We start from the raw sequence: 13,020 nt of genomic DNA, 5'->3' as shown, positions 1-13,020 counted from the left end.
CAGAGCAAACCAGGGTTCTGGGGGCAGGTGCGGTCTTCACACAGACCACAGCCCTGACCGCCCCGTGCCCGCGCTGCGAGGACACCCTGGCCGACCCTGCCTCCGGGGCCGTTGCTTAAGAGCCCCCCGCCCCCCAGGAGCTATTTCTGGGCCTTTAGGCCATTTCTTTCCCATCTGCCGAGTGCCCTTGTCAGGGACTGATCACGGTCACGGTCACTGCTTCCCTCCCATCCTTGTGCTTTGGTGCCTCTGAGCCTCATTTCTCCAGCCTGCCCCCACCCCGCGGTTCCCCAAATGTGCCAAACCTCACCACCAGATACAACAGAGAGACAAGACAGGTTTGGAAACAATTTTCTTTACGAGAATCTTGAATTCCTAAGGGGTCCGGCCTGAGGTGGGTTAGACCAGTGCAAATATTCCGGAAGCACAGAGAAGGGAGGCCAGGGCTGGTGTGGGGGGACGGGGGCTCTGAATGCATGGGTGAGGCATCCTAGCGACGGCTCCTGGACCTGCAGTCCCTCGGGAGCCGTGTGACACTCACGCTAAGAAACATGCAGCCAATTCTCGCTCCGGCCTGGGCAAGTGACAAGACGGCACCCACTGGACTGAGGGACAACGTGGCCAGGGCTCCTGGAAGCAGAGGCTGAGAGGCAGCCAAGTGCTCTGGCAGGGGACCAACTCAGAGATGCCCCTTGCCTTCCCACAGCCTGTGCCACGACTCAGCTGAGCGAGTCTCCTGTCGCCGGGGACCCTTGCCTGCAGGCTGTCCCCGGGGCTGGGAGGAGACGGATGTCGGGCCCAGACGCTGCCAGAGCACCCCCCCGCCTCTCCCCTTCCCGCAGGCGCCGCCTTCCTCTGCAGGCCAGGCCGGCTGGAGACCTGGAGACCGTGCAGCTGCGGCGCAATGACACGCCGGGCCACCAGGACACTGCTCTCCTGCGGCGGCAGCCCCGAGCGCCAGGGGCGGGAGGATGCGCTGCCCCACGACTCGGCAAGGTGGTTTGCAGACGGAGACGACGCCCGCCCGCACCCCCAGCCGCCCCCCCCCCCCCCCCCCCCGTGCAAGCCCACCTCGCTCAGGCTCCCGCTCCAGGGTCTGCACCGCCCTCTCCAGACCCGGCACAGATTCTCTGCAGAGCCGGCCCCCCACAGAAGGGGCAGGGAGCGTCCCCGACAGCACCAAGGGAAGAGAAGGGACGATGCTTGTCCCAAGATTCCCGGCGCCCCCAGGGCTCGAACTATCCCCACGCGGGGCATCACCTCGTCTGAGCGGTGGGCCTCCTCCCTCCGCCCCTGCCCTCTACCTCCTGCAGCCGGCTGGTCCCCTTGGAGTGGAGGCACCACCCCGAAGGCCCTGCCCAGCTACCCGGGTCCCGTGCAACCTTCTGTCGCCGCCACCTCAGCCGGCTCTGCCGTCCCCAGGTCACCAGCAGGAAGGAGCAGGTCAGAGCAAGGGGCTTTCCTGAGTCACAGCAACCCCCTTCCCGCCTCCCCGGGGTCTCCTTACAGGTCAGAGGCTCCGGGGGCATGGGGAAGCCGCCAGTGGGACTCCAGCACCCCGGGTGACAAGGCTCGTGTGCTGGGCAGGAAGCACTCCCAGCGGCCCCGGCCACGGCGAGGTGCCTGAACAGCCAGGAGCCGGGCCTCGCGCTGGCACCCCACCCGCCAGACGGATGGTTCTTTTCTGGTTGCTCTTGGGGCTCCGGGATGCTCCCCCCCGGGGCTCTGACCCAGCAGCGGCTCCAGCTTAATACAGGCAACTCTGTTTGCTGCCAGGCAGAGGGGGTCTCCGCAGGCCAAGACACCCGCTCGGCCAGCCGGGGACATGTGCTGAGGCACACCTCGCCCAGTGGATGGCGGAGCATCCACAGCCAGGATGGGACGAGATCAGCCCGGAGGCCCCGAGGGCACACCGGTGTCGGGAGGAGCTCAGCCCCAGAACAGGACGCGGCTTCCCTGAAGGTGCTCGAGGGAGCCAAGCCGTTAGGCCCGACGAGCGGCCCCCCGAGAGCCCCCCCGGCCCACGCCCCTCCAGTGCCTGGGGACCCGCACGCTGCTCCCAGGGACTGGTTCTGCTCCTGGGAGAGGAAGAGGAGGGCTGTGCGAGGCTCTAAGGATGGTCAGCCCCCCTGCTCTGGCCGCCCCCACACTGCACACCCGGCCAGTGTCCGCCAAGAACAGACGGGGCCGCTTCCTCCTCACTACTGTGCCCGCTCAGGAGAGGAGGCCGCCGACGCCCAGAAAAGCAAACGGACTTGCTCGCGGCAGCTGAGCAAGCAGGTGTGAGCTGGGACTGGCATCCGGACTGAGACCGTCTGGTCCCGTGGCGCATGCGGTGCGTCCCCCCGAGCCGTCAGCGCTGTCCCCAGCTCTGCCGCGCCCGCACAAGCAGGGCTCCAGCCGGGTTCCAGAGGACAGCGCGGTCCGTGTCCGCCGGTTCTCTGGCTGCGCTGGACAGGCGGTCCCCTCCGGGACCGGCCACCTACTGGTGCTGAGGACAGGCGGGGACCACAGAGCAGAGCCAGTCATGTGGCAGGAGTGGGGGCAGGACGTCCGTCAGAGGTCTGTCTCCTCGGCTAAGAACCCAGAGTCCCCCGGCTGGTCCCCGGGAGCAGCGTCAGGACACGGCCTCCACGAGCCCACGGGACAGAAGGAAAGGCTGTGTTTGTAGGGAGCCGGTGACAGTAGGGAGGTTCGGCCTGGGCCCAGCTCCGGTCTGGGGGGACAGCCAGGCCGTGGGGATTCCCTCCCGCCCGGGAGCGGGCACAGAGAGCCTGGAGCTGCGGAAAGCGAACACCTTCTCTTCTCTGACTCCAAAGCCTGCTCCAGCCGAGTGGGGAGAGACCACCGGAGACCCTGCTTTTGTGCTGGAGGACGTGGCCCTTGGGCTCCAAGCAGGGCACCGGAAGGCTCCAAACTCAGGGGTCCAATGCCCAGCCTGGCCGCCCCACCCGGCCCGAGCAAGAAAGAAAGTGGGGGGATGTCCAGGGGTGCAGGGGCCCGGGGCTGGGCTCTGGAGCCCACAGAAGCAGGGGGCTGCAGGGCTGGCCTGGAGGGCCCCCAGGGGTCTGGCCACAGCACCAGAGAAGCCCTGGGACAGACCCGCCAACCCACGTCCATGCACGTAGGGAGGGTAGGCCTGAGCTGGCTGCGGCGCTGCTGCGTCCGGCCAGCACGCCAGGTCAGGCGCCCTGGGACTCTGCCCTGCCCCGGCGCCCGGCCCCTCACACTTCCCTCCGTGTGCGCGGCCCAACACCGCCACAACCCTGCTCGCCGCCCACATGCCCGGCCAGCAGCTCCCCCAGCTGGCCGGGGCCCTCCAGGGTCCACCATCGCCTGCGGGGTAGGGAGGGGCTGGGATGGGGGGGAGAGGCCGGTCTGCACCGCAGCCCCCACCTGCCGCCGCTCGTCCCTCCTCGCCTGAAGTGACCGGACCAGCCCAGCACGGAGGCCAAGGTGGGGCGCGGAGCCGGGCAGCCTCACTTGGAGCTGGGGGCCGAGCGGTCGGCCTGCAGGAAGGGGGCGGGGGAGTAGTTCTGGAAGAGAGGCTGCAGGAACATGCCGACCGTGCCGAACACGCAGACGAAGACGAAGATCCAGAGGAACAGGCGGTCGATCACCATGGCCACATACTTCCAGTCCTCACTCACCTGCGCGGGGCACAAAGGAGGCCGGTGTCGGTCACGTGGTGCTGGACAGCAGCGGGATGGGGACAGACGGGTTTCACAACACACACACACACGCACACGCCTGTACACACGTACCTCACTCCTCTCCCTCCGGACCCCACGACGACTTTTCCAAAGCACAGCTCCAAACTTGCCTGCTTAGAAGCCTCTGGTGGCCGCATGGCCCTCAGGGCCCCTCCAGAGTCCAAGTTTGGATTCAAGACCCGCCTGTGACAAACACCCACCCACCCACTTACCGTCCTTTCCCTCTAACCCAGACTTACCTGCTTTCAAGTCTCTACGCCTTCGCGTTTCCTTTGTGTCTAGAATTCTGGTCTGCCCTTGCTCTGCCTGGTGAACTCCTACACATCCTCTAAAGCCCAAATCAAGTGTTACCTCTTCTCTGGAGTGATCTTTCCTGGTACTCCTGCTCGGAATGAGCCACTGTCCTCTCTGGGCCCCCTCAGCAGGTGGCCACATCTCCATCACCGTGTCTTGGCCGCACTGCATCGCCACGTCCGTGTGCACGCCTGCCACCCCACTCCAGCCAGCCGCGAGTTCCTAACGACACGGGCCTTACCGATCCACTGTGCAACACAGTCAGCGCCAGGAAACGCGGGTCGGATTCCTGACCCAGCGGCTGGCGCTGAAGGCCCCAGAGGGGAGGACTGGCTCCCAGAGGGGACCAGTCTGTCGGAGAGAGGATGTGTGCGGCTCTGGCGGCTCTCACGGGTCTGCCCCGCTCAGGCCGGAGTCAGGGCCTTTGCACACGTTCATCCAGGGGCCGAAGGAGGCCGCTTGCACCTACATTGGGTCAGCCACCGAGGAAGGGCTTGTTCATGCCTGCACCTACCGTGGGCCTGGCACCGGGAGGTGTGAGCGGGAGCCAATGTAGGCTGCGGTTTACCGTCCAGAAGCAAGAATAAGACAATTACCCTGCTAGATGCTGATAAGGAAACAAACACCTGAGACAGAGACCCCAAGGGGAAGACACCCTTCAGGGTGTGGTCTGGGATGGCCTCTTTTTTTTTTTTTTTTAAGATTTTGTCTATTTATTTGAAAGAGATAGAGGTCAAAAGTAGGCAGAGGCAGGCAGAAAAAGAGGGAGAAGCAGGCTCCCCGCTGAGCAGAGAGCCCGATGTGGGGCTCCATCCCAGGACCCTGGGACCATGACCTGAGCCGAAGGCAGGGGCTTAACCCACTGAGCCACGCAGGCATCCGAGGAATGGCCTCTTTGAGGAAGGGACACTGAAGGGCACATTGGACCATAAGAAGGCACCAGCTGTGGCAGGAACAAAGCGAAGAAAGAAACAATCACACAAACCCAAAGCGAGGTCCTTCCGCCAGCCGGCACACGGCAAAATGTTGATGCCGTGAAAAACCAAGCGAGTAACTGTTCCAGACTGGAAACAAGAAAAGGACGAATGGATGCAACCTGAGATCCTGGACGGAGCAGAGAGCCCTGCAAAGGGCTCCACTGATGAAAGATGGAGAAGTTTTTGGTTTTTTGCTTCTTAAGACTTACTTATCTGAGGGAGAGAGAGCGGGTGCACGGCAGGGGCGGGGGGCAGAGGGAGAGACTCTCGAGCCGACCCCAAGCTGCCGCAGAGCCAGATGTGGGGCTCCAGCTCATGACCTTGACATCACGACCTGAGCCCAAACCAAGAGCTGAATGCCTAACCGACTGCACCACCCAAGTGCCCCCAAACCTGGAAAACCTTTTTTAAGATTTTACTTATTCATTTGAGAGAGAAAGAGCATGAGTAGGGGGGAGAGGGTGAGGGAGAAGCAGACTCCCCACTGAGCCTGGGGAGCCATGGGAGACCAACACGGGGCTTGATCCCAGGACCCTGAGATCATGACCAGAGCTGAAGGCAGACGCTTCACCACCTGAGCCACCCAGGTGCCCCTGGAAAACTTATAATATGGATCTTATATCGGTTAAAGATATTATATGGATGTTGAATTTCCCGGATTTGATCATTGATCCTGGATATGCAAGACAACATCCCTATTCTCAGGACAGACACACTGAAGCATTCGGGATAAAGGGTCACGCGTCTGTAACCTGTGCCCACACCCGGGAGCAAATATTAACAGTAACAATACTTTAAAACAATTATCTATTTGAGAGCGAGCAGGGGGGAGGGAAGGGGAGGGAAAGCATCTCAAGCACACGGCCTGCTGAGCAGAGACTAGTGCGGGGTCCACCCCACAACCCTGACATCATGACCCAGACTGAAATCAAGAGTCGGATGCTTAACTGACTGAGCCCCCCAGGAGCCCCAGAAATAATGGTTTTTTTAAAGGAAAACGGGAAGGGCCTTCCCGGCAGAGACTAACGTGTGCAAACGTCTTGAGGCACACAAGGCTTTGCTTGCTTAGACCAGACGGCGGGGGATCCAGTGACCTGAGCCAGGGAGGGGAAGACACAAGGCGAGGAGACATCGTGGGTCTGGTTGGAGGACAGAGCCGGCTCAGGAGACTGCCCCCGGGCCAGGAAGAGCTGGGGAGGGGCGTGCCCACCGCCAGGGGAGTAGCCGGGAGAGCTGAGGAGAAAAGAGAATCTTCTGGAGGGCGGGACTTGGGTGGTGGCGGAGGGGAGAGGGACGAGAGTCAAGAACCACGCCAGGTGTTTGGTCTGAACCCCTGGGTGGACGGTGATGCCGTTTACCGTAAGACGGAGGCACTGCAGGGAAGCCAGCGGCTGGCGGGCAGTAGATGGAGCCCTGCGGCGTGGACGTGCCCAGTCGGAGCTGCCAGTGCGGCGTCCACGTTCGCCATTGCACCGAGCACCGAGCACCCAGCACCGAGCACCCGGCACCAAGCACCGAGCACCCAGCACCCAGCACCGAGCCCCGGAGCCCCAAGAGGGCTGCGGCAGAGGCGGCGGGGCGTCTCCCCGGGCCTGGTCCTGCCCTCCGCGCACCGATCTGCCCCTGACGGAGCCCTGGCTCCGGACGGCCCCAGCTCTGCCCTCCCCGGAACGGAAGCGCCAGGCTCTGAAGCCCCCAGCCCCAGCCCCCGAGCGGCAGCACTGGAGCCGCCCTCCCTCACCCCTGCGCGCAACAGGGCTGCCCCCCCCCCCCGCGGAAACCTGGCCTGTCGCCATGGCAACCGCGGCCTAGCCACAGCCTGGAGCGGCCAGCGCAGGGCGGACCGCTGGCCCGCAGCATCCGGCCCTTGCGCGGGCTCGGGGCTCCCGCGTCCCCCTCTCCGCGGCACCGCGGCGGAAAGAGCTCTGCGAAGCCCCCCCCGCCCCCACCTGTCCGTGCTCCAAAACGACCTCACCAGGCCGTCCTGACGGTGGACGTGCGCCTCTGCCCCCACCCACCCTCGACCGCCCCAAATCCGCCCCTCGTGGGGCGCGCGAGGGACCCCCCGAGCCCTTTGCGGCGGGAGTTGGGGCCACCGGCCACCAGCGCCGACTGGGGGGGAGGGGAAGGGGCAGCGGGGGTTGGGCCTCTCGGGGTCGAGGCCCCTCGCAAAGCCTCCTCCGCGTCCCGCCGCCCCAGCCCCCGCGGCTCCGCCTCCTGGAAGCCCGCGGAGGCCACAGCGCGCCCCGCACTCGCGACAGCCTGGCGCGCCCCTCGCCACTCACGCTCTGGTCGTCGTCCTCGCTGCGCACGTGGTCCGCGATGAAGCGCACGCCGTCCACCGCCGCGCGGAGCCCGCAGCCGCCCGCCCCCGCCCCGCCGCGCGCCGGCCCGGAATGCGACTCCCCGGGGGCTTCCCGGAAGAGGAGGGCGCCCGCCTCGCGCTCGCGCTGGCGTCGCCGCAGGCGCAGGCGCTGGCGGGCGCAGCGGTGGCGCGGCTGCTGCATGAAGAGCAGCGCGGGCAGCTTCTCCAGGAAGACGACCTTGACCCAGGGCGCCATGGTGTGCGTGCTGGGCGAGCGGTGGTGCACGTTGAGCACGCACACGCTGGTGACGATGGAGAAGGTGACGAGCACCATGGTGAACATGAGGTACTTGCCGACCAGCGGCACGTCCAGGGAGGTGGGCGGCACGATCTTGGAGATGAGCAGCAGGAAGACGGTGAGCGCCAGCAGCACGGAGATGCACAGCGTCATCTTCTCGCCGCAGTCGGACGGCAGGTAGAAGACGAGGACGGCCAGCGAGGTGATGAGCACGCACGGGATGATGAGGTTGATGGTGTAGAAGAGCGGCTTGCGGCGGATGACGAAGTCGTACGTGATGTCCACGTACGTGCGGTCGTCCGGGTTCTCGTTGCGCCGGCCCGGCAGCGCCACGATGTCCCACTCGCCGCTGGGGGTGAAGTCGTCCAGGCTGGCCACGTCACTCTTGAGCACCAGGTCGATCTCCGTGCGGTCGTAGGTCCACGAGCGGAACTTCATGGTGCAGTTCTGCTGGTCGAACGGGAAGTGCTTCACCTCGATCTTGCAGGCGCTCTTGTAGATGGCGGGCGGCAGCCAGAAGATGCTGCCGTCGTAGGAGACCACGGCGTTGGAGTAGAAGGACACCTCGTACATGCCGTCAGCACTGCCGAGGGACGCGCAGGGTCAGCCCTGGCTCACGCTGTTCCTGCGCCCCACCCGTCCACCCGCGCTGAGCAGCGGGAGGGAGAGCCAGGTCTGAGGGTCAGCATCCAGGAGCATGGAGAGGTGGGGCAGGAACTGAGCAAGAGGGGGAACTGGGCGAGCTGGTGGTCAGGAGGTCCCTGAGGCCTTTTGGAAGTGGAGGAGGGTGGGTGACGGGCACACCTGCTGTTTGTCATGCACTGTGCAAGCGGATTGCTCCCCAAGGCTGGCAGAGAAATTGGGAGAGCCAGGGAGGCCAGAGTAAGGAGCCCCAAGCAATGAGGGGGACAGGTGCAGCGGGAGCAGGAAAGGCACCCACAGTGATACGGGATCTTGAAGGTAAGTGGGATTTTTGCAGGAAAGGGGATGGAACCCAAAGGAGACAATGGGGCCTCCAGGTTTTGACCTGAACAATCCTGCAGGAAAGCCTCTTCTTGAATCAGTAGGGCCCTGGGACTGTCAATCCTTGTCTGTATCCCACTGCTGCTCCCAACAATGGGACTCAGATTTGGAGGGGAGGGGACTGGCCATGGCCCAAATCATCCTGGAGTCCTCTGGGTTCTCCACGTTACACCTCACTAATCTGGGTCTGTCTCCTGCATAGTAATTGTGTCCGTGCCAGAGAGAAGTCCCGTCTGTCCCGCTGCATGAGCACAATTACACTCCGAAAGACCCCAGCCCTCCCAGAGCCCTCCTGTGGTCTCCTCCAGTCTTCCCATTGCTCCACCTACTTGTTGTACAGAACTACATCTGGGAGCCAGATGTGTTTGGACGGGAGCCGAACTTTCTTCATGTTGTCAAACTCCTCAGGCTTCCAGGTGAGCCGATAGTCCTCCCACTCCTGGGAAAGGGAGAGAGGGAACCTTACGAAGCTGAGGCTCAAGGTCAAGGATGGGGGTGGTGGTTCTGGCTTGAGGAGGCTTTGGAAAGCCATCCCCTCCCCACAGTGACTTCTCTGCCCAGCCGATGTGGCTGGCAAGATACTTTCTCATTTAATTTGCACATCTAAGCCAAGATATTAGAATCCTTATTTTACCAATAAGAAAATGAATCTCGTAGAGGTTAACACGGTCCGAGTCACAGCCGGTGAGTGGAAGCACCACGCTTCCCGGCCAGCTGTTTGGCTCTCCAGAGTCTGTACCTTTCTGCCTTCTGTGAGGAGATTAAAAGACGGGAAAGCACATGCAAAAAACCCAAGGAGGGAAGAGCAGACCAGGGTGCGGACTGGGGTGCGGACTGGGGCAGGACGAGCACTAACCTGGGTCAGCCAGACATTTGTGGTCATGATCTGCTCCCGCTCATGCTGCGGGGCAGAAGAGAAGCTGTTGAGAAGGCCGCCCAACCTGCAGGCCCGCCCCAGCCACGCGGGGTCCTTCCCATACCTCCCCGAGCAGGGGGGCTCCAGAGAGGTAATTCTGGCTTTTCTGACCTCAGCAGCTGGGCAGAGTTTGGGACCTGCACTCACCACACTAATGAGCTGGGCCAGGGACACCATGAGCTGCACGGTCACTAGCTCAGAGCCGTTGGCGGCCGGGCGGATGAGCTTGTTGTACCGGGAGGGGTCCAGGAGGTGTTCCACCAGACGCTCCTCCGTGTCTGTACCCCAGACTCCTGGGCAGGGGGGCGGGAGGCAGGATGAAGGAAGTAGGCAAGGAGGGCCCACCTAGCATCCCACTCTCCTAAGGCAAATGGGGCAACCAGGGCAAAACAGGAGCCTCCCACCGCTCCGTCCCTAAAGATCCAGCAAAATGCTTCAGTTATCCCATGAGGGCCCCACAGAGAGAAATTCTTCTCTGAGATCACCAACCAGGGAGACCAGACAGCCTCACACAGATGTCTCCAGACTAAAAGTCCACTCTGTAAGGATTAGTGGAGACCCACTCTTCCTGCAAGCTCTCAGGCTGTGGTTTCAAAAGACTTGAAATTTCTTTTCTTCTTTTTTCTTTCTTTTTTTTTTTTTTTTAATTTTAAGATTTTGACAGAGACACAACAGAGCAGGAACACAAGCAGGGGGAGTGGGAGAGGGAGAAGCAGGCTCCCCGCCAAGCAGGGAGCCTGATGCGGGGCTTGATCCCAGGACCCTGGGATCATGACCCAAGCTGAAGGCAGACACTTAAACAACTGAGCCATCCAGGTGTCCCTAGACTTGAGATTTCTTGCTCTCGTGGCTTCTCCTAAAAAGTCCCTGTAGTTCAAGGAGGGTTTGGGATGGTGGGGAACGTGCCCCACCTCAGCTGGGTCCGTCTCTGTACACAAGTAACACTGTGCACTTCCACTTGTGACGTGGGCTGTGACCCCACTCCACGCCCACCTTCACAGGCACTGGGTTGGAGTGGGTGGCTGGGCTGCCCGTGCTGTGGATGTGAACATGCATCCAGTCCCAAATTCCACACCTAGGGGAGCCCACCTCCCGTGAGATGGCGTGCAGGTGTGGGAAGCTCGTTCAGCTGCACGGTCCCTTCGTGCCCACCCCTGCACAGACTCTCTCTCCCACGGCTCTGCACAGAGGCACCCCCAGCCCTCAGAGCTCCTTCCTGGTGGTCCTCAGCCTGGCAGAGCACCTTCCCTTCCAAGCTTCCATCCCAGCCCACGGGAGAGTCGAGAAGCCACTTTTCTCCCCTTCCTGTCTTGCCCCTGTGGAGTGGCCAGAATCGGGAGGCCGATGGAGGACACAGGAAATGATGCCAAGGGAGGGTGCCCATCCAGGTAGAGTTCTGGAGATAATGACTCACGGGAAGTCAAATGGCGTCGGGTCGCAGAGTGAGCCCTCCCGCCACCCCAGGAAGCCTGGGGAGACCCCCTCTCCCTTCCCTCCCCATGCCCTCCCCACCACCATGGCCCGGATCTCACTTGCTTCCTCGCACCGCCTGCTCCTTCCGGGATGTCCTCATCCCTGCGCGGGTCGCCCTGGCCTCCCCCCCGCGGCAGGCTCGTCCACCTCTGGGGGTCCCCCTTGCGGCTTGCAGCCCGGTCCTTACCTGCGCGCAGCCCGAGGAGGCCGAAGCCCAGCAGCAGCGCCGCGGGGCCGGAGCGCGGGGCCATGCCGCGGGCGGGGCGCTGTCCGCGGTGCTGAAGCCGCGCCCGCGCCGCCGGGGGTCCTGCGCTCGCGGGGCGGCGGGGCGGCGGGCGGCGGGCGGCGGCGGGAGGGAGCCGGCTTCTCGCTCGCCCCGGCCGGAGCCGGCGGACGCTTTCCCGGCTGCTCTGCGGGACACAGCGCGGACGGTGAGAGGCAGGAGGCTCCGCCCCGGAGGCGGAAGCGCCGAAGCCCGGGAGAAAAGGGCGTCCCTGGGTGGGACGTTCGTTGCTCGGCGGGTCACCGGACGGGGGCGTCCTGCAGCCCCGAAGTTGGGGCAGGACCTGAAGGACTCCGAGAAGGGCGGGAAGGAGCCGCGCCAGTAAGACAAATAGGTCACGACCCGCCCAGCGCAGGGGGGCCGAGGGCCGAACGAGGGGCGGGCGTCGGGAGCAGTTTCTGGGGCTCCCGCCCTCCTTGCTCGCTCCTACCGGTCCGCACGATCCGGCTTCCTTGGAAGGCTCAGGGCGCCGCGGGAGAATGACTTTTAGGCCTTTCCGGAAAGAGAGAGGGGCTGCGGGTTTGCTATTTCTCGAAAGCAAACAGCTTTGGAGTCTGGAACAGATCCGTCACCTGTCCCCTTCTCTACCTCCACGAACTCCCTCAGAGGCCAACCTTCCTGCCCTCCGGGGCTGAAGAGAGGGCAGCCTTCCGTGCTGGCAGGGTGAGCGGCTCTGCTCACCCCTCCCTTCCACTCCAGTCTTTGGCTTCTGTGCAGCCAAGGGAGCAGAGGACCACTTCTCAGAGGCTCCGGAACAAAGCTAACCCAAAGGAGAGCAAACACGAGCCAGAGGGTTCACGACGCGATGACCTCTTTGACCATGAACGGGTGGATTTTTGTCACTTACAACCAAGACTCCTGACTCAAGCAGCCTTACCACACGACCAGGCTCCAAGTCCCTCTCCACCCGCTTTTTCAACCTCATCTGGACCACCCCCCCCCCCCCCAGCTCCTCACTCCGGCTTCCAGTGAGGCCTTCCAGACCGTGAACGCTAACAGCCCCACCCCTGCCCCATCCTCCACAGTCCGGGGCCTTTTAACAGGCCGTTCCCTCCATTCTCTTGTTACCCGTTTCCCCTCAACTAGTTGACTTTGAACATTTGACAGAAATGTCACTTCCTCAAGGAAGCTGTATCTGTCCAAGGACTAAGACAAGTGCTCTGCTGTTTGCAAACAGTGTCCAGTGGCTGAAGGAACCGCGCTAAAGCAGGGGTTGCCTCTGTGGCCAGGTCCTGCACCAGAACGGTGCCAGGCTTGTCATGAAGGCTCAGCAAAGAAGACAAGGGGCTAGTGTAGGCCTGACGTCTTCCAGTGCGTATGGGAAAATTCCTTCTAACGTTCAGCTAAACCTTCTATGCCCAGTATCATCACACTCATTTGGACATGAATTATACTGTGGTTTAATTTAAAATTTAAGAAAATCAAGATATTTACTTTTCTTTAAAGTAAAATGTTACCGAGGGCATGGGTTCCAAGAAAAAGCTCCCTCCACCAGCCCATTGCCTTGACACAACCAAGACTACTTTCTCTGTACCAGGTATTAGCTGTTCTGTCCATAATGGCCCTATGTCCTTTATAACCCTTCCTTGTCATCAGCTAATACTTGATGCTTTCATCAGCTGCCTGTTACTCAGTGATGGCTTACACGTCGGCTTTATACTGCATGGTCTTTTATAAATTTTTGATTTTGTGTTTATTTTCATTACAAATATGCTCTACGTTTATTGTAAAAAAAATT

General features: G+C 62.3%; 1 protein-coding gene across 1 annotated transcript; it reads right to left on the bottom strand.

Moving 5' to 3' along the window:
- Positions 1 to 360: 360 nt before the first annotated feature.
- Positions 361 to 11,415, bottom strand: CHRNB2 (cholinergic receptor nicotinic beta 2 subunit). Its single transcript, XM_045982243.1, has 6 exons — positions 11,187 to 11,415; positions 9,674 to 9,819; positions 9,467 to 9,511; positions 8,940 to 9,049; positions 7,270 to 8,170; positions 361 to 3,650 (listed from the first exon to the last, which is right to left on the bottom strand). Exons 1-6 carry the CDS (start codon positions 11,248 to 11,250, stop codon positions 3,480 to 3,482), a joined length of 1,437 nt encoding a protein of 478 aa, XP_045838199.1. The 5' UTR covers positions 11,251 to 11,415; the 3' UTR covers positions 361 to 3,479.
- Positions 11,416 to 13,020: the final 1,605 nt, after the last annotated feature.

The sequence above is a fragment of the Meles meles genome, chromosome 17 (genome assembly GCF_922984935.1).
Source record: "Meles meles chromosome 17, mMelMel3.1 paternal haplotype, whole genome shotgun sequence".
NCBI classification, from domain to species: Eukaryota; Metazoa; Chordata; class Mammalia; order Carnivora; family Mustelidae; genus Meles; species Meles meles.
This window is presented reverse-complemented; position numbering and strand designations above follow the sequence as displayed.

Excerpts from the sequence above, each read along its gene's own strand:
- CHRNB2 (XM_045982243.1), bottom strand. The coding sequence starts at position 11,250 with ATGGCCCCGCGCTCCGGCCCCGCGGCGCTGCTGCTGGGCTTCGGCCTC. Across the intron at positions 9,050-9,466 it reads CAAATGTCTGGCTGACCCAG|GAGTGGGAGGACTATCGGCT; the intron begins GTTAGTGCTCGT and ends TCCCTTTCCCAG. Across the intron at positions 8,171-8,939 it reads GATGTAGTTCTGTACAACAA|TGCTGACGGCATGTACGAGG; the intron begins GTAGGTGGAGCA and ends GTCCCTCGGCAG.